General features: G+C 39.0%; 1 protein-coding gene across 1 annotated transcript in view; it reads right to left on the reverse strand.

The window, feature by feature from the left end:
- Positions 1-21,600, reverse strand: part of LOC127679230 (ankyrin repeat domain-containing protein 26-like) — a 75,045-nt gene that overhangs the window by 45,258 nt on the left and 8,187 nt on the right. Inside the window, exons 5-12 of the mRNA XM_052174925.1 lie at positions 19,480-19,617; positions 18,271-18,335; positions 13,543-13,576; positions 9,575-9,614; positions 3,842-3,881; positions 3,416-3,486; positions 1,813-1,852; positions 1,294-1,355 (exon numbers count right to left, since the gene is read on the reverse strand). Coding sequence (XP_052030885.1) covers positions 1,294-1,355; positions 1,813-1,852; positions 3,416-3,486; positions 3,842-3,881; positions 9,575-9,614; positions 13,543-13,576; positions 18,271-18,335; positions 19,480-19,617 — 490 coding nt within the window. The remainder of the gene's footprint in view (positions 1-1,293; positions 1,356-1,812; positions 1,853-3,415; positions 3,487-3,841; positions 3,882-9,574; positions 9,615-13,542; positions 13,577-18,270; positions 18,336-19,479; positions 19,618-21,600) is intronic.

The following is a 21,600-nucleotide window of genomic DNA, read 5'->3' on the forward strand; positions in this document are numbered from 1 at the left end:
TATATAAATATAAACATATATTGATGACATATTTATTTATATATAATGTATAAAAGATATTATTTATAATAATATTGATATAATATTTATAATATAAATAAATGATGATTATAACAAAATATAAATAAAAAATAAAAAGTATATTTCTGGTCTTCCTGGTTCTAGCTCTGTAGACCAGGCTGGCCTTGAACTCAGAGACCTGTCTGTATCTGCCTGCTGAATGCTGGGATTTAAAGCCTGTACTGCTACTGCCCAGCCAGAGGACATTTTCTTAAAAGTACACTTGCCTGAAACACTAAAATCTTCCCACATAATTCATCTCACTGTTAAGTCTCATGGCATGATGAGATGCTTTTGGAATTTGTCACGGGTACAAAAAGCACATTGTGAAAGCTTCTTCATTTAAGTGAACAAGAGCTTTCAGAGTATTTATGTAAGAAAAATTGATAAACATACCAAATTAATATAAAAAGGTTTATATATCAATATGCCAATGATTTATATATTTATATATTAATATATGATTTATATATTAAACAAATGCATATAAATGCTAAATATATTACCCAACTTTATCCCAATTGAGATATGACAATTAAGAAATATTAAGACTCAGTTTAAAGGCAGTGTACAGTTTCTCTTCTACATATTACAAGGCTAAGAATGCAAAGACAACATTCAAGCTCTTTCAAGGCACAACGAGGAGCAGATTAGACACACTGTTTTGTATAGAACGTTCTCAAATTAGGGCAGAATTGCATACAACCGTTGGGAGGGATGGCTGAATACTCAGGTGAGGGTCCCATGACTCTCCCCACCCTTTCTTCCAAGCAGGAATGATGATAAGTCCAGATGTGATCTGAGATCAGACACAGCAGAACCCCTGAAGATAGTGGCAGTTTGGCTGCAAGGGTAGTCCTGCACAACAGGTCTAAAGCTTTTTTCTGAATATTAGGACTTTTGCACATGGATACATTCAACAGGAGCATTCAGCCATGGTAGAATCAGTGTATGCCTTCAGTTCTATCATATGATTCAGAGCCAAGCTGAGTCCTTAGCTCTATCAGGCTGGGCATTTGCTCTACATGCACAGCCTTAGTATGTGAAGCCCATGAAGAAACAGACTTGTTCTACCCTTCATTAAAGTACTATCACATGATGCTGTGGAGAATGCCGGGTGAAACGTGTGGGGCGTAGTTCCTGGTAAGTACAACGGAAGTGCGAAAGTCACCCCCTTCAGCGCTAACTTCCTTTCACAGTCATTAAAAATGTAACAACAGCAATAGATGATACCTCAGAATCCCAAGATGATTCGTTGTCATCCTCTTTTCCTGTCGCCACTGTGCATGTTACGTCTGTAAACGGAAGTTCTAGATATGTGAGCTAGAATGTACATTATTATGAATCTTAGACATGCATATAAGTATTGAACCAATCGCTCATATTTCTGTGAAACAGCAGTCATAAGCAAAAAATAATTTCAGTGACTTGTGGTCACCAAAGAGGTGTGGACCAAAAGAAAGCTATTAAATGGGTGGTGTCATTTGGATCTACACACTTTTGTCCTTGCCATATTTCTTTTCTTTATAGGTTTGAAATTGCATCTGCATGTCCCCCAAGATGTTTTGGGGGCATACAATCTTTCTGCCTCAAGCCTTTTAACTTCTGGGATTATGGGTGTTTGACTTGCTAACTTTATCTTAAAATGCACTGAAGCTTAGAAATTCTTCCCGGACACAGGTTCGTTCCCTTTTATGTTCTCTCCCGCGGTTCGGTTCGGCAGCGTGCGAGTCATGTCTCTATGAAACATACCGTGCTCTTCTTCTCTAGTCCTTGGCACGGTTGCAGCTTCCTATTAAAAGCATAGGGAGAAAGGACATCATGAACCTACCTCTCCACTCATGCAATAACTAAAAGAAAGCAGTCGTTAGGACCTCAGCTATTTACTGTCTTCTCCAGCACATCCTGGCGAAGCTGAGAGTAGGAGACAGATGAGGAGCTCTATTCAAGCTGAGGTGGAGTCATGTTACAAAACAAGAACAGAAAAGGGTCACCCATGATTCCTACAGCTGAAATGAGTGGAGAGTCCTACCTGCAAAGGAAATGCTACAGCACTGAGTGGTACGTCGGAGTCAGGGAGAGCACAGGGAGCTGTGACGGTCATTCTAGGCTGGGGCAGCATGAGCAAAGGCCGAGCTTTCATGGCAAGGTACGTGAGGGTTGAGGAGGCTCCATGCGTAAACCAGACCGTAGTGAGAGGATAGGCAATTGACAGGTAACCACGACCAAACCACAGAAGATGCTTTTTGTTTGCTTTCATTCTTCTTTAAAGAAAAGGTCTCAATGTGTAGTCTCCACTGTCTTGGGATTCGGTATGTACACCAGGCTAGCCTCAAACTCAAATTCTGCCTGTCTCTGCTGCCTATATGCTGGAATTAAAGGTGTGCCCCACACAACTGCTCTACAAAAGACATTTTTAATTCTATGCTTTTTATCTGTTTCTGTCTCTTTAAAAACATTTGTTGTTCATTTGATGTCTGCTAAAATTAACATGTAAAGAAAAAAATCAATGTGTTATAATACTGTAAAATGCTTTCTCTGAGACACTCTCCACTGAAAATGAAGATAGACAACTCCTGAATTTTAGTTAGATCATTTGTGGTGAATTAAATACTGAATGACTAAATGAACAATACATTTGTTTCCATTAAGTATGAAGATGATAGAAGTCTACAATAAGAAGCAAGTTCTGTAAACTGAGCACTGGGGTCTGCTAACATAAGCTACAAATGCAAGGTTCTAGAATGATGATTTATCAGCATTTCATTCAGTAGCCTCTCTCATAACCACCCATAGCCTCAACCATGGTAACAGGGGTAACATGGTAACAGGGTAACAGGGTAACTTTTTATCTTACCTTCCTCATCTGTGAGAAGTTATACAGATGCATCCAGAGAAAATATTTTTCAATTACAACGAAGCTTAGCTATAATTACATTATACAGGTTACTGTATAATGTAAGGTGTATTTAAGCTTTATAACTGGTTAGTGTCTCATGCTCCAGGGAATAGCAAGGCCTACATCCACAGGAGGACAAACAGTTCTGGTTAAACTCAGTGAGTCACAGAGAAAAGGAAAACAAACCAAAGAGATATGGAAGGGGGGCTTGTTGGGAGGGGGGGTTTGGTGATGGGAAAGGGGTAAGGGTGGGGCAAGTGTGAGCAGAATGCATTATCTACATGTATGAACTGTGAGAGCATAAATTAATATTACCAAAAATAAATACTAGACATGAAATTATGATATAAGGATTCTGCAAGGTTTTTAGAAAAATATATCTATTTGGCCAATACTAACTTATGAAAGAAAAAGAAACAGTATTTAATGAGAATAGAAATATGAATTATTACACACCTGAGGCTGGTTGTCTCCTCTGCCGGCAAGCCTCCTTGGTTCCTCTGCTGACGTCACTGCTCCACATGGCTCTGCTGACAAATGCACACGTGTGATGAGAACATGCGACTTAGGACTACTTCATAAGGAAACAAGACTTTATAAAACAGAAAGCAATAAACAAGGATCATTTCAATTTTCTCTTTGAGAGTGGAACATTTCATTTTAATATTAATTTTAGCTAATTCTATAAATATATTTAAAAATATTTCTAATCATTCAAATGTCTCATAATCCTTTTGGAGACACACTGGATAATATTCAGCATCAAGAAGACTTTCCCACAGGTAAAATGGCAGATTAGAAGCAGCCTCTGTGTGCTGTGTAGAGGGGAGGAGTCAGGATGTCTAAGAAGAGACTTTCCAGCAAGGGTTTCTGAAACACTACCTTGTTCTTCTGTTCCAGTTCCTGGCTCCGTCAATCCTTCCTATTAAAAATAAGAAAAAAAGAAACACAACTGAAAACATCTTATTTACTCACCTACTCACCCGTAAATGTATCTTAAGACAAAAAATATTTGCTGTGTTTATCAAATAATGGCACAATTGTGGGTCAAGCTGGATGTGGAAGGTAAGATCCTTCTCTTCATCCAAAAGCGAGTAGAGTTATATTTATCAATTGAGAACAGAAGCGAATCAGCCATTATTTCTATACTTGAAAGGAGTATAGCAAGGAACACCTAGAAAAGTCAGTTCTGGACTGAGGAGCGCTGGCAGCTCTTCCAGAGGACCCAGGTTCAAATCCCAGCACCCACATGGCAGGTCACAACTGTCCACAGCCCCAGTTCCAAGGGATCTGACACCCTCACAAAGACATCATGTGTCTGAAAAATACCAATGTATGTGACATACAAGTAAATGAATCATTTAAAATGAATATTTAAAATATTAAAAAGAAAGAAAAGTCACTTCCATTTCTGAAGCCCAGGAAATACTACACACACAGGGTGATATGCCAAAGCAAAGAAAGCTAAGGGAAGTATGGAAGCAATCCCGGGCCAGAGGAGCGTGTGCAGAAGTGTGGGAAACAGAGCAAGACAAACGGGGCTGTGAGCATGACATGCTACAAGTGGAATATGGCTGCTGGGAAGGAGATGGCTGTCTCAGACAGAGACTGAAGCCAAGCCATCAAAGATATTTTCCATGCTATACTGTGAACATTTGACTGGGGTCTACTCAACAAACTAAGTCTCACTGTCATAGACAAACATTAGAGAGCTCATCTTTGCAGCCATGTAGACACACGTAGAGATAACACGTGGAGAAGGGGCAGAGTACACTTTGTCATTGGAACAAAGGCACATCCCACGAGTAAGGCATGAAAAGTGGCCGTCCAGAAGGAAATGAAGTTGCTTGTAAGTAAGAAGAGAGGCGATGTTAGAGAGGAGGGAGTCTAGGAGGAGTCAGAGAGGACCAGGGTCAAGGTCTTTTCTTGTAACTTCTTAAATTAAGGCAACCAGGCACTTAGAAGACAGACCAGAATAAATTTGTGAAGTGTAGAAACTGAAGACCTTACTGGGGAAAAACATTTTGGATTTTAGGAAAAGAATTACCACATAGAGTTAGATTCTGTGCTGGTCTGAATAGGAGTGGCCCCATGGGCTCATGTATTGAAATGTGTGGTCACTAGGAAGTGGTTCTACTTGATAGGGATTAGGGTGTGGGTTCCTGTTGGAGTGGGTGTGCCCTTGCTGGAGGAAGTGTGTCGCTGGGGTGGGCTTTGGGGTTTCAAAAGCCCAAGCTAGGCTCAATGTCTCTCTTGTTGCTGCCTGTGGATTGAGATGTAGAACTCTCAGCATCTTCTCCAGCACCGTGTCAGCCTGCATGTCACCATGCTCCCTGCCATGCTGATAATAAACTAAACCTCTGAAACTGTAAGCAAGGTCCAGTTAAATGCTTTCCGATGTAAGAATTGCCATGGCCATCGTGTCTCTTCACAGCAATGAAACACTAACACAGATGCTGTAAAGGAACGACAGAACCAGCCAAGAATGCAGAAAAATTTTTTCTATATTCTTTGTTTACATTCCAAATGATTTTCCCTTTCCCGGTTCCCCCCTCCCCATAAGTCCCATAAGCCCTCTTCCCTCCGCCCATTCCCCAATCAACCCCCTCCCATTCTCTGTCCTGGTAATCCCCTACAATGCTGCATTAAGTCTTTCCAGGAGTGGTATAGCAGTGTCATGTCCAGTTTTCTGAGAAACGGCCAGGCTGATTTCCAGAGTGGTTGTACCAACTTGCATTCCCACCAGCAGTGGAGGAGTGTTCCTCTTTCTTCACATCCTCGCCAACACCTGCTGTCTCCTGAGTTTTTAATCTTAGCCATTCTGACTGGTGTGAGGTGAAATCTCAGGGTTGTTTTGATTTGCATTTTCCTGATGACTAAGGATGTTGAACAATTCTTAAGGTGCTTCTCAGCCATTCAGAATTCTTCAGGTGAAAATTCTTTGTTTAGCTCTGTACCCCATTTTTTAATAGGGTTATTTGGTTCTCTGGAGTCTAACTTCTTGAGTTCTTTGTATATATTGGATATTAGCCCTCTCTCAGATGTAGGGTTGGTGAAGATCTTTTCCCAATCTGTTGGTCGCCGTTTTGTCCTTTTGACAGTGTCCTTTGCCTTACAGAAACTTTGTAATTTTATGAAGTCCCATTTGTGAATTCTTGATCGTAGAGCATAAGCTATTGGTGTTCTGTTCAGGAACTTTTGCCCTGTGCCCGTGCCCTCAAGGGTCTTCCCCAGTTTCTTTTCTATTAGTTTCAGTGTGTCTGGTTTTATGTGGAGGTCCTTGATCCACTTGGAGTTGAGCTTAGTACAAGGAGATAAGAATGGATCAATTTGCAAGGAATGCAGAAATTTTGACACTGAAAACAATAAGGGTAAGATCAGGGAGTCCCTACACCTCTCACAGATGCCAATTTTGTAAGCTGGATAAACAGTCATGTGTTGGCAAAATGTTTTTGTATATTGTGTAAACTTTACGCTTGTATTATTTCAGATGTAGATTTCTCTATCCTGTTATCTGGTTTCATTCTGGACATGGCTTTGCTATGTTTATTCTTAGAAGCTGCTGTCTCAACCTTATATAAACATTGCTCCTCATTCATTCTCTGCCTTGCTAATAAAAGCCAATGAGCCAATAAAGAGCTTTAGAGAGAATAAGGTGGGACTTCTGATTCTAGGATGGGTGGAGAATCAGACAGGAAGGAAGGAGGGAGCCATGAGGAGAGAGGTTGAGGAAATATCAGGGGAAGATAGCTGGAACAAGAAAGGATGAACAAATGCAAATACTAGGGGGATATTGTCAGGGAGGAAGCCTGACTTGCTTGGAGGTTTAGCATAGAGTAACAACTGCTCAGTATTTGGCTCAAGGCAGTTTTAAAAAATCTTAGTCTCAGGGGAATTAGCTGGTTAAGGAATACTGCCACTGTACTAATTATATGAATCTATATTAATAATAATATTCATTTTGCAGTCATGTGTTATCATACACATTATTTATTTATTTTGAACATTGTTATAATTTGTAGTAGTAATTAAATTAAAATAAATTATTATAAACCAAAAATTCCATATGCTGCAGGAAGACTCCTTAGTTCAATTAGGTTTCCAACAGTTTCAATTTTAGTTGTAGGTGAGGCTTGTGTCAAGTACCTTTTGTCCCAAGCACTCAGCATGCGCAGGAGGAGAGCACTTGAACTGAGACATTTCAGGCTTCACTGGGCAACCCAGCAAGGGCTCATGACATTTCAGTTGGAGAGAAGGATTATTTTCCTAGTGGCAAGGGTCAAATCTAGAGCCTTGCACAGTAGGCAGGTGCTCTGACACACCTCGCTGTTGTGAAATAAGATCTCACTATGTAGTTCAGGCTGGTTTTGAACTGGTGATCCTCCTGCCTTGAGTATAGACAGGTGCTACTTTCCTGGGCTGATGAAGAGATGTTTATGTGATCATAGAATGAGGCATAGTAAAGTATCATTCATGTTAACATGAGAAAACTATTATCCCGCACTTTAAACTCACATGGCTTTCCAATTCTCCATGAACACCACAACAACAGTACCAATATCCTATTTCCAAACATGGTGTGGCAGCCAAACATTTCAGGTTGAATCTGGTACTTAAAAGTAAAGTTACCTTTATCTTAATTGAACAAATATATTCAGTCATCATCTATGAGCTGCATAGACTTTGTTTCACAAGAGGAAAAAGGAAAGAGTAAAAATCTGAATCAACAGAATTCTTGACCTTATAAAAACCAAGAAAATTTATGTGCAAAGATTGAACAACTATGAATGCTGGGTGGGACTTGTAGCAGGGAACATGGGTTCCCTACTGTTGAGTGTAGTTTTGTTATAGGAATACTGAGTGTCCTCATGGTTGCAGTTATTAAAAGGAGGGAAACCATCTGTATGTAACTTTGAAGACTGCTTCATGGTCTTTCCTTCCTTATGAGGTTTCTCATTTAATATTCTTGTCATTGTGAATTGTCTATCAGTTCTGCTTAGCTTCCACTCTTTAAAGTATTTGTCATTCACTTGGTGTCTTCCAAACCCAACATGTAAAGAAATGCCATAAGATGGACATACAGTAAATATCAATGTCAAATTAATGTTGCACTGTGTTTAAATGAGTTAATACATTATGCCTTTACTTAAATTAGACAGAGCCCCAAAATGATCAGAATCCACAATAAGGAATTGCTTCTGTAAACTGGGCACAAGGGTCTGGTAACAAAATACTACAAATACAAGTATTAGAGTCATGTTTTCTGGGGAGATCTAACAGTGGCCACTACACATAACCAATCTGAACTCCAACTGTGTAATAATAGGGATCAGATTTTATCTTGCCTTCTTCATTACATGAATTAGTCACACAGAACAGCGAGAAATATTCAGAGAAAACTTTCTCAATTCCAATGATATCACTTATAAGGAACTATAGATTCTAAGGCTAGTTTAAGTTTTATAGCCCAGGTAAATTAAAAGTAAATGCTGAATATAAAATATTGACAATGATTATAAACATTTATTCGAAGAGTGATTTCACTTGTCCCATGCTATATTGTTACACGAGAGGCACAGGTTTAATGAGAACTGTAACTAGGAGCTAATTCAGGCCTGAGGATGGTTGTCTCTGCCATTGAGCCTCCTTGGTTTCTCCACTGACGGCACTCCTCCTCAGGCTCTGCTGACAAATGCACTCGCATAATGAGAGCGTGTGACCTCAAACTACTCCATAAGGAAACGAGACACCATAAAGTAAAAAGTAAGAATATTTGGCAAGTGGAGAGTTTTGTTTACTTAGATGAAAATATTTGAAATATTAAAAATATTTATTTTTATTCTGTATGTGTGTTTTGACTGTATGTAAGCTGACTGTGTGCATACCTGATGCCCGTGGAAGGGTGCCAGGTCCCCTGGAACTGGAATGGTTGTGAGGCTCTATGCAGATTCTGGGAACTGAAACTGGGCCCTCTGCAAGAGCAGAAAGTGCTCTTAGCCAGAGTCCCCAAACTAAAAAGAAACAAAAACAAAACAACAACAAACAACAACAAAACAAAACAACAAGAAAATAACCTTTGAATTGCCTAAACTTGTCATAACTCTCTGGGAAAACAGGATGTGAGTAGGCAGTGAAAAGATCATCCCACAAGGCTTTTGGAAATTACCCATATGTAATTTGTAAGAGAGATCAGAGGAAACAAGAAGTGATAGGTTCTATAGTGAGAAGCCAAATTTCAAGGAGCAATGAAAATCACAAAGGATAAAAATATTGAAAAGGAAAGAATATCATGTTTGGATGTATACAGTTTACATGTATCAGTTTCCTTCCCTCCTTCTCTGCCTCCCTCCCTTCCCCCTCTGTCCTTCTTTCCTTCTTTCTCTGTGTCTTTTTGAGGTTGGCTATGATCTGCTCCAGGTTGTCCTTGAACTCTTGCCCCTCCCACCTCAGTTTCTTAATTCCTGAAATTATAAGTGTACTTCCACCTTTGTTTGTCTTAAAGCTTCCAGTGTAGCTTAGGAGATTTTCATGGACATCCACCAGCGTCATCTTTCATGCTTTAATGCCCTCTACCAGCACAAGGCACATTGTGATTATTTTTTTCTGAAACATTACCTTCTCCATGTTTTCTAGTTCCTGACTCTGTTGGTCCATCCTACTAAAACAAACAAACAAACAAATCTTTAGAAAAAATGTTAGCTCACTTCCTTACCAATAAACAACTACTGAGCCCACAGTGTGTACTGTGTCATCAAACAGACAACAGTCCTCCATCAAGCCAGAAATCACCAAAGGAGAACAGAAAATGAATTATCTGCCCATTTTTCAGTGAAAATTATTATTGCTAGGGATTCATAGAAGAGTCAGGTCTTGCTTTGAAGCCTAGGAAATGCTATACACGGGGTGTTTTGCTAAGTCAGAGAAGGTAAAGGCAGGTGTGAAGGCTGTTTTCTGGACCCAGAAAGGGTGAACACAAGATAAGGTATGAAAGCTAGGAAAGACAGACCATGAAAGCTGTGTGCTCAAACTATGTTTAACAGAGTTGCTGGGGAGAGCATGGATAGCTCAGAGTCCTGGAGAGCCACAAAAGGCCTTTTTTTATTTTTTTGAATGCTAGAATATGCATTTCCCCTTTTCTGCAATGGAGATCTGTACATACGCAGGTAAAAAGCCACCCTTCCTGCTGTGTAGCATATATGAATGTTATATGGGAGGACATGATAGGAAAGGATATTTATTTTATATACTTACTTATTTTATCATCATCATCATCATCATTATTGTTGTTGTTGTTTGTTTGTTTTTTGAAACAGGGTTTCTCTGTATAGCCCTGGCTGTCCTGGAACTCATTCTGTAGACCAGGCTGGCCTTGAACTCAGAAATCTGCCTTCCACTGCCTCCCAGTTGCTGGGATTAAAGACTTGCTCCACCACTGCCTGACTATATACTTATTGTTTAAGAATTTTATACATGCATACAATGCATCTTGATGATATCCACCCTCAACTCCCCAGAGGAAGCCATTATCATGTCATCTTCCCAACTTCATGACCTTATAGATTTATTTTTAATCCACATATCCAATCAGTGTATGAATACAGGTTTATCACTGGGGCATGGGGAACACCAGCTACCACATCCCTAAAGAAAAATGACCCCTCCTCCCTATTAGCCACACATTGCTAAATACTTCCTCTGCTAGGGTGGGGCCTTAGGAGTCTTCCCTTCTTCTTTGCTGGAGCTTTTAATTGCCTTGATCTTGGGTAGGTCTTGGGCAGGCAACCATAGGTGCGTGGGTTTATGTGTGCAACAGCCACATCATGTTCTGAGGACAACATTCCACAGTTCTCCCTTCTTACCTTCTGGCTCTTACATACTTTCTTTTCCCTTTTCCAGGATGTTTACTGAGCCGTTCTGGGGGTGGTGTTTGTTATAGTCATGAACCCCATGAGTGAGGCACAAAAACATATGGAGAATATGAAAACACTGGTGAGTGCCTGGACTGGTGGTATCAGGGATAATGGAGTTAAAGTTTCCCTTGCTTCAGTGTTTGAATTCTACCCCCACCATTGTCATATCCTAGAATGGGGAACTTGGATGGCAGAATAGATTAATAAAGAGCCAGGGAGGGCCAATGTCAACACATTTATTTGGAACTTACCACACCTGGGATATCCAGAAGATTTAGGAACAGATCAGAGCAATATGCTAAGTCTTGGATTTGAAGATTTGGCTCAGGAGAAGCTCATGAGTATAGGAAGATGGATACTTTTAGTTTGTCTCTAACCTGTCAACTATAAGCCATGTAAACCACACTTGACATCTGCATTTGAAAGGGAGGGAGGACAGCTTCACCTTTTTAGTTATGTATTCACGCATTTGCTTCCAGTTTTTTAAAAAAGCACTCAATTTGGTTATGTATCAGCATATTTCTGTGATGCTATGCTAGCCAGCTTTTTAAACTTTTTTTTTTTTAAAGAAGTGGTCTTCTGTTTAACAGACCCTATAAACCATAAGAACATTTCTTCCTAAAAGAAAGTTTTAGAAGTTTAGCTTTTAGGCTTGGTGAAGCATGCCTGTTATTCCCAGCACTCATGAAGCTCATGTGCAAGGGTAACTCTCTACCTTGACTTGCCCACAATGTGCACAGTGCTGGGTCCCTGCTGCTGACAGGGACAGTTCTCTACAATCTAGATATTTTTTATTCTTACAATTTTGCTCATATTTGGAATCTTGTTTTAAGTGTATGTGTGTGTGTGTGTGTGTGTGTGTGTATGTGAGTGTGTGTGTGTGTGTGAGAGAGAGAGAGAGAGAGAGAGGTGGGGGAAGGGGAAAAAGAGGGAGAGAGGTGGGGTAGAAACAATGTGATACACTATACTCAGTATACTCATGCTTGAAATTATCAAAAAGTTAAAATAATATAAGAAAAGAGAATTTTGTGTGGATCAAGGGTGAGCCTATGTATACAGTGTTGCTTGGCTTGTGTGAGAGTTTTGACCTACTACACCAAAAAATATAATATTTCTATTAACATTATTATTGAGATGGTCTCCCTATGTAGCCCTGCTGGCCTGAAACTCTCTATCTAGATCAGTTTGGCTCAAACTCACAGAGCTCCACCTGCCTCTGTCTCCCAAGGGCTGAGATTAAAGGTGTGTGCCACCACATCCAGACCATTGCTTATACTATTTACACAGCCAGAAATTATAATTAATGAAAAGGATACATTAAATTCTTCCTGAAACTTGTATAAAACAATGCAAACAACGTTGTAGCCTGGCTGTGGGAAGGGATAAGAGAACTCTATTCCTAGCTGAGGAGTTCTAGCTGCTGAGGGGCTCAGGCACAGTTTTCTTCAAAGATGTGGCCACTGGCAGGAAGCAAATTCTCCTGTGGTCAGACCCTTACACAGTACACATGGGTAACTCAGTAGGCTCCATGTATTTAAAGAACAACAACAACACACGAATTTGAGAGAGATATGGGGCCTGGGAGGAGCTGAGGGTTCAAATGCATTTTGATCACTAACAAGGGAGATTCCTAGAGAACCTAAGAAAAAAGAGAGTTGAGGACACACCAAACACTGAGCCAGAGAATGTGAGAAAGCAGAGCCGCTCATGGGCCGTGGGTAATGCGCTTGCCAGGCAAGCATGAGGACCTGAGTTTGGATGTCCACAACCTACAAAGTGCAGTGGTGTCTGTTTGCAATCCCGGCACTCCTATAGTGTGAGGGAGGAGACAGGACAGCCTCCAGAAACCGTGAGATCCTGTTTAAAACAAAGCAGGAGGTGAAGTGTAGACATAATGCTCACAGTGAGGACTGACACAGCTGTTCTCTGACTTTTACACATGTGCTGTGGTGTACCTGCTTTAATACAAACATATACACATAAACACACACAGACACAATCATACATGTATATGCATTCAAAGACAACAAGTTAGCTATTCATAATAAAAAGTCAGCTGTAGGCCATGCAGAAGAATCTAATATTTCCCTACTTCTTAATGTAGGCAGTTCCTTCCTTCTTTAACTTGACTATTTCTATTGTGGTTTCATTTTGACTTTTGTATTCAATCTGAGCATTTATTTTCCAATATACAGAACATTGATATTCCAAAAGCCAAGCCAAAAAAACCAAGTCCTTGGTCCCGCCGCCCTTGTCAAAAACTGGGACATTTGGACTAGAGATGTTCAGGAGAATTCCAAGTCAGCCACTTCATAACTGAATTTTGTAATTTGAACTGAACTGATATGGGCATGTATCTCTGGCCCAATACTATATAATCTCTCTCATTCTATATGCATTGGGGCAAGAGAAATCACAAGGGAGAGATCTGGTCCAGCTATGTGTCAATTATGAGATCACAAGCCAATTACTAAACCTTTATGCATGACAGTTACCTAACTGGTGTAAAATAGATTACAACCACACAGACCCTTTTTAAAGCTCTGTGGTAACAATCAGAACAATATTAAACATCCAACAGTGTGCCCATACCAGCGTAAAGCATTCAAAAAACAATTTTCTTTTCTGTTCTCTAAGCAGTTGTCAAGTCTTTAAGAATGTATAAAATTGTACCTTCCGGAAGAGTCATCCTCAGAGCTTTTCTCCACTATTAAAAACAAAAGTAGAACGTATTTACGATCTTCAAGAGGGCAATGTAAACAGAAGTGTGAGATGCTGATATTTTATTAGAAAATAAAATGGAAGGACCATAGCATCACTCTGGCTTAAGAAGCAAACCTCTGCTCCTGGTTGTATATACAAAGGGCTCCAAACCAACACACCACAGAGACATTCACATAGTCACAGTAGCCAAGCTATAGGGTCAGAATAAAGAAACTGTGGTGTATACATACAGAGAGATTTGATGCAGCTACAAATCATGGCATTATATCAGTTGCAGGAAAATGGCTTCGGGTGGAACTCATCATATAAGTGTAATTGGGCTCAGAAAGATAAATACTGCAGTTTTCTCTCATCTATGGCTCCTAGGTTTTATATGGACACATAAAATCATATATGTATATAAGACATGGATGTGGAAGTGAGCCTGGGCAGGAAAATGAATAGGAATAATGGGTGGAGGGGGAGGATATGGATACACTCAAAGCATATGATAGATAAAGATGTCTTTATGAAGCTTATAGCCATGTGTAACTAATATGTGGTAACAAACTTATTTCTGGAACTAGATGTAGATAGCTGGAGCGGAATACATGGAACTTTAAGATTCGTGAAAGTACTCTGTATGTGATACTTGATTGGTAAATACTTGTGGTGTACATTTGCCTAAATCCTTACGATGAACAAAGCCCAGGGTGAACCTCCACACAGTTCTATGAGATGATGGTGGGGAGTTGTTGCAGACTATTAAACTGTAGTAAGTGCACTACAGCAGAGAAGAGTAAGAAATGCCCTGCTATGCATGCGTGGGAGGCACAGGTAACAGAAGCTCTGAACTTGTGCTGTGGCTTTTCTGTGAACCTAAAACTGGTCTGAAAGTGTAATGGTTGGAGCGAGAAGAAAGGTGCAGTGGCAGAGCCCATGGCTAGCATGGGGGAGGTTCTGGGCTCGATTCCTAGCACCCCCAAATCATTACTTTCATTATTATTTCCTGCTTTATCCTCTTCAAATGATAGAAAGTATAAACTGAAGGTAAGACTACCGAGTAAAAAGACATAGAATATATGTGTGTGTATATACATACACACCCTTTGCTTTATATATAAATAAAATTATATATATTTATACTATATAATATACATGATAAAATTATACATACCTATATCTATATAAAACAGAGAGTGAGCAAAAGAAAATGTACCTGTTCCAACCGATGCATAAACCAGAACACAGCAGCAGAAGAAATATGAAAAAAAAAACAAACCCAACATTGCCAAAGGTTCCATCGCCAAATCAAAAACACTTTAGTGATTGACAGGCCTGAGTCAAAGGCACAGAGGTGAGCGAGGATGGACAATGCCAAGCAGATCAGACAAGCATGTGCCTAAGGGAAGGATGTCAGCTCAGTTTCTGAATAAGAAATCTCACAACATGGATGAAGTACCCAGCAAGAAAAATGACATACTGTGGGAAAAAGAACCCAGAACTGTTTGAAATAAAAGTCTGCCAACCAAATAAAAACCACGGCGGAAAACATCACCCACAACCAAGCGAAGCAGAAAAGACTATCAGGGCTTTAACACAGCTGAAAAATAGTTCATTCTGGTGGCAACAAAGACCAGATGATTGAGTGTGAGCATTGTATAACAAATTTTGGCCCATAGACCAAGTCTAAGAATCTGTGGGTAGAAACTGGGATGAAAACTAAGAAGTAGAAATCTGTTTAATAAAATGTTAGCAGAAGAGCTGGGCAGTGGTGGAGCATGCCTGTAATCCCAGCACTCTGGGAGGCAGAGGCAGGCGGATTTCTGAGTTCGAGGCCAGCCTGGTCTACAGAGTGAGTTTCAGGACAGCCAGGGCTATACAGAGAAACCCTGTCTTGAAAAAACCAAATCCAAAAAAACAAAAAACAAAACAAAACAAAACAAAACAAAACAAAACAAAATGTTAGCAGAAAAATTCTCAAATCTAGGGAAAGATAGGGCACAAAGATACAAGCAGCATTTAAAAACTCAAACAGATGTGACCAGAAAGAAAACTGTCCTTGTCATATTGCAGTTGAAGCACTAAGAGTCCAGGATAATGAAATGACTTTAAAAGCTACAAGACGAAAACACTGACTCACTCACTGAGGTAAATTCATTCCAGTGACACCAGATCTCTCAGGAAAAACCCTAAAATCCAGAGAAGTAGGGAATGATACAATTCCAGACCTGACAGCAGATGTCAACTAAGCAATTGTAGGCAGCAAAGTTAATTTTCAAAATAGATGGAGATTTTCAATACATCTGAAAATCCAACAACTCTTGAGTGCTAAATCAGCATTGAGGAAAATGCTTAAAAAAATCCTGCAAGAGGATAAGGAGTAAGGTAATCATAAACAAGACCTCCTAGGAAGAGTAAATTCCACAAGTGGAGTAATGGTTAATAAGACCTAGAGAAGAATCATATATATTGAACTAAAAAATGACAAAATCTCTAGGATAGGTAAGTAGGATGAATAAAAGAAAAAGAAATATATGAATAGTACCTGAGCTAGAGGGCTTTTTAAAAAATAGGAATCAACAAATACTTCTCAGTAATCACTGCCTACAAATGTAAATAATCTCAAGTAGGCCATCAAAAGATGGTGACTAGCAGATTGATTAAAAACACAGGATCTAACTGTTGTCTGCAACAAACACATTTAACTGAGATGGATACACAGAAACCAAGATGAAAGGATAGAAAACAATGTTCTGTGCAAATGGAACACGACACCAAGCACAAGTAGTCATACTTGTGTTTGGCTAATAGATTTTATGCTCTAATCATGGCAGATAAAGATCACTACATAATAATAAAAGGAGTATTACACCAAGAAAATATGATGATAGTAAATGTGAATGTATCAAACATTGGTATACTCAATTTCATAAAGCAACCATTACGGAACATAAAGAGACAGGCAAGTATGATCCCATCATATGGGCAACTTCGACACCTTATTATTATCAATAGACAAATCATTATCAACAAGTTATTATCAATTTGTTCTCTAGACAAAAGACAAAAGCAGCCTCAATGTTAACTTGTATCATAGATCAAATGGGCTTAAAAGACACACCATCCAACAGCTATGAAAAAACACCACTTCATGAAATTTTTCTTTGAAATTTTCTCACTTCAGGCCATAAAGTATGTTTCACAAATACAAATATTTTTAAAATATTTATATGTCTTATCAGATCATAATGGAAAAAAGCTAGAAGTCAATAACAAGGGAAACTAGAGGGACCAGGCCAGCTCACAGAGATTAAACAACATACCTTTGAAGAATCTGTGGATCACAAGAGAAATCAGGAAGGAAAATTTAAAATTGAATATTTAAGCAAGAAAACTGTTGATAATAAAATATTTTGTTTCAATTATACATATCATTTTCACTGACAATTATCTCATAATATTCATCTAGTAATTACCATCTAGTTATTTCAAAAGTTTAAAAAAATACCCCTTTTTTATATGTGCAATTGCTGCAACAGATCTGCTGAGGAACTATTCAATTTGGTGATTTACAAATCATTTTACTACTTACAAAAATACACACAGAATTTTAGTTTCCAGAATAACTAAATGGACCTTTCTTCAAATAATATTCTTTCATGATGGGAATATTCTACAAATAACTTCTTAAAAATGTGTAAATTCTAGATTGCCAATAATGAAATAAAGTCCAACAGAAAACATTTTACGCATTGATTTTTTTTTTAAATCTGCTGTTATCCAGCATCTGGCAATTATAAATAGGGCTGCTATGAGCATAGTAGAGCATGTATCCTTATTACATGGTGGGGAATCCTCTGGGTATATGCCCAGGAGTGGTATAGCAGGATCTTCTTGAAGTGAGGTGCCCAGTTTTCGGAGGAAAGAACCCAGGTATCCCTCAACAGAAGAGTGGATGCAAAAAATGTGGTATATCTACATAATGGAGTACTATTCAGCCATTAGAAACAATGAATTCATGAAATTCTTAGGCAAATGGATGGAGCTAGAGAACATCATACTAAGTGAGGTAACCCAGACTCAAAAGGTGAATCATGGTATGTACTCACTAATAAGTGGATGTTAACCTAGAAAACTGGAATACCCAAAACATAATCCATACATCAAATGAGGTACAAGAAGAAAGGAGGAGTGGCCCCTTCTTCTGGAAAGACTCAGTGAAGCAGTATTCGGCAAAACCAGAACGGGGAAGTGGGAAGGGGTGGGTGGGAGGACAGGGGAAGAGAAAGGGGCTTATGGGACTTTCAGGGAGTGGGGGGCTAGAAAAGGGGAAATCATTTGAAATGTAAATAAAAAATTATATCAAATAAAAAAAAAGAAAAAAAACTGCTGTTATCAAAATATTCTCCTAGTTTTAAAATCTAGGGTAAAGGCACAAATTGCATAACAAATGACTCCCATGAAGAAGTATGGAGAGGGTCCTGATCCTGGAAAGGATTGATCTAACATGGGAAGGGAATATAAGGACAGAGAAAAAGGAGGGAGGTGATTGGAGAAGGGATGGAGAGAAGAAGGTTTATGGGACATATGGGGAGGGGGGATCCAGGAAAGGGGAAATCATTTGGAATGTAAACAAAGAATATAGAAAATAAAAGTATTAAAATCTAGGGTAGGCACACCAGGAGTAATTCTTACCTAGGTTGACTCTTGCAGACTCCTCATATCTCTTTTCTTTATATTCGAGAAGGATTTTCATATTGCTATATAAAAATGATGTGTAAAGTTACTATCTTAATATGGATGTGAAAACCATTTGCTAAGTATGTTAAATTCTTCCCAGTATCGCATGTCACAGCAGAGCTTTATCCCATAGAGCATCAATGGTTTACAGCTAAGTGTGATGTCAGAAGACCCAAGCCTGAATCATCAGGAACAAGCTGGCAGCGGCTTGTCTCCTGGACTTCAGTGTCAGCTTTCATGGCAGCCCTTAAGCAAGAGAGTCAACAGAAACAAAGTCCCCTTTCCCCTTATTTCCATCTGACTTGAGCAAACCACTAGCTTCTGGGGACATTTAAGCAGGCAGGCATGGAAGATGGACTCAGGTAGGAAAACACCTTTATGTTGAACTAGACATTTTTAGACTCAAATAGATTATTAGGAGAATCATAGACACAGCACTATTTCTATCCTTTGCTATAGGGGAGATACTTGGAATGAAAAGTCCCAACATAGAGGCTGGGGGTAAAGATCAGGGGTAGAGCTCGACAAACCTGTATGGGGCTCTGGGCTCAATCCCCAGTACCACCAATAGGAAAAAAGAAAAAGAAAACCAATACCAAAGGTCCCAGATTACGAATCTGTCACCCACTGGTACCTCCAGGGTTGCCTTTGCTTGATATCTGGTAATGAATGTAGACTAACTCCCTGCTCTTTTAAAACTACCTGAACTGACATAAGAAGCTTTCTCTGATGTATAAGATGTATTATAATTATTTTGAGGGGCTGGAGAGATGGCTCAGGATTTAACTGCCTGCTCTTCCAGAGGTGCTGACTTTAATTCTCAGCAATCACATGGTGGCTCACAACCATCTGTAATGGAATCTGATGCCCTCTTCTGGTGTATCTGGAGTCATCTACAGTATCAATAAAGTTCAGACTATTGATTATTTACTCAGTTTAATAGTAACTAACATTTTTTAAAAAAAGATTTGTTTATTTTATATGAGTACACTGTTGTTGTCTTCAGACACACCAGAAGAGGGCATCAAATTCCATTACAGATGGTTATGAACCACCATGTGGTTGCTGGGAATTGAACTCAGGACTTCTGGAAGAGCAGTCAGTGCTCTTAACCGATGAGCCATCTCTCCAGCCCAGTAACTAACATTTAATGCAAGTACTTACGTATTATATTTAAAATCAGCAGCATAATCGATTGCAGTCAATCCAAAGTCATCTTTCAAAAAGAGGTCTACACCTTGCTGAAGAACAAATCTGACTAGGTTTGTTGAGTCATGACTTACAGCATGCATGAGGGCTGTTCTGCAAAAACAGAGAGATAACACACCCTTAGTACTTTAACAAAATTAAGGACCAGTTTGCTATATTTGGCCTATTTAGTGTCTGAGTAGAATTGGCTATCAACAGGTAACAGACAAGCATCTCAAGATCTTGAGACTTTTGAGAGCTGGTTCTTTGAAAAAATCAACAAGATAGATAAACCCTTAGCCAGACTAACCAAAGGGTACAGAGAAAGTATCCAAATTAACAAAATTAGAAATGAAAACGGAGATATCACAACAGAAACCGAGGAAATTCAAAAAAATCATCAGATCCTACTACAAAAACCTGTACTCAACACAACTGGAGAATCTGGAGGAAATGGACATTTTCTTAGACAGATACCAATTACCAAAATTAAACCAGGATCAAATAGACCATCTAAACAGATCCATAACCCCTAAAGAAATAGAAGGGGTCATAGATAGGCTTCCAACCAAAAAAAAGCACAGGACCAGATGGTTTCAGTGCAGAATTCTATCAGATCTTCAAAGAAGACTTAACACCAATACTCTTCAAACTCTTCCACCAAATAGAAACAGAAGGAACACTACCCAACTCCTTCTTCGAAGCCACTATTACGCTGATACCAAAACCACACAAAGACCCAACTAAGAAAGAGAATTTCAGGCCAATTTCCCTTATGAATATCGATGCAAAAATACTAAATAAAATTCTTGCCCACCGAATCCAAGAACACATCAAAATGATCATCCACCATGATCAAGTAGGCTTCATCCCAGGGATGCAGGGATGGTTCAATATACGGAAATCCATAAATGCTATCCACTACATAAACAAACTCAAAGAAAAAAACCACATGATCATTTCATTAGATGCTGAAAAAGCATTTGACAAAATTCAGCATCCTTTCATGCTAAAAGTCTTGGAAAGGACAGGAATTCAAGGCCCATATCTAAACATAGTAAAAGCAATATACAGCAAACCGGTAGCCAACATCAAACTAAATGGAGAGAAACTTGAAGCAATCCCACTAAAATCAGGGACTAGACAAGGCTGCCCCCTCTCTCCATATCTTTTCAATATAGTTCTTGAAGTCCTAGCTAGAGCAATTAGACAACAGAAGGAAGTCAAAGGGATACAAATTGGAAAGGAAGAGACTTTTAAGAGGAAAACAAGTCCTAAGTCTCCTACCCAACTTTGACAACTCACCATAGATACTAACTTAAAGCCCTGTGGTGAATAGAAACCACACTACAGTCATGTGTCTGGAGTTGGTAAAATTTAAATGAATCCCCATCAGCTGTAATGCCACATGCCTGGGATCACAGTTCTCAAGTTCAATGACCCTGCTTTTCACAGAGGGACACACATGTTTAGTAGTCACACACATGACAAATGGGGAAGCCAGGGTCATATGATCCAGTTTTATGTGACGCTAAATTCAATCTCCTTTATCTTTCTATCACCTCTTCATCTTCATTAAAGTTTTATTCAAACACAGCTCATTTTCTTCCCTATACCAATGCCAGCCCCAAATAAAACATACCCAAGTATGTTAAAAATAAAATAAAAAAGAAATATGAGTACTATCTAGAAGTAACAGTTAATAGTCATTTAGGGATAATATGACTGAATATTCTTCAAAGAGCATTTTTACAGTTTCTTGAAGGAGTCATTCCAAAGACAAATCAATCTTAACTCCCGTATCTTTTACTATAGTTTTTTAGAAGCAAAGTGTATGAAAATCAGAGGTTAAAATGCTACAAGTTTAAGAAGTTCAATATTGAGGCAGAAAAATGAACTGAGTCTGTGTATTATCAAATGAGAATAAAACTTACAGAATCCCTTCAACTGCTATAAGACTAAATGGCTGGCAGAGCGTTTGCAAACATCAGTGCATGTATAAGGATACCCATGTGCTATAACATATAGAATTTTTTTGTGTTGCCTGTTGTCAGTATTTCTTTTCTACATAGTTTTGATGATTGTGTTGAGTTTCTA

The sequence above is a fragment of the Apodemus sylvaticus genome, chromosome 1 (assembly GCF_947179515.1).
Source record: "Apodemus sylvaticus chromosome 1, mApoSyl1.1, whole genome shotgun sequence".
NCBI lineage: Eukaryota > Metazoa > Chordata > Mammalia > Rodentia > Muridae > Apodemus > Apodemus sylvaticus.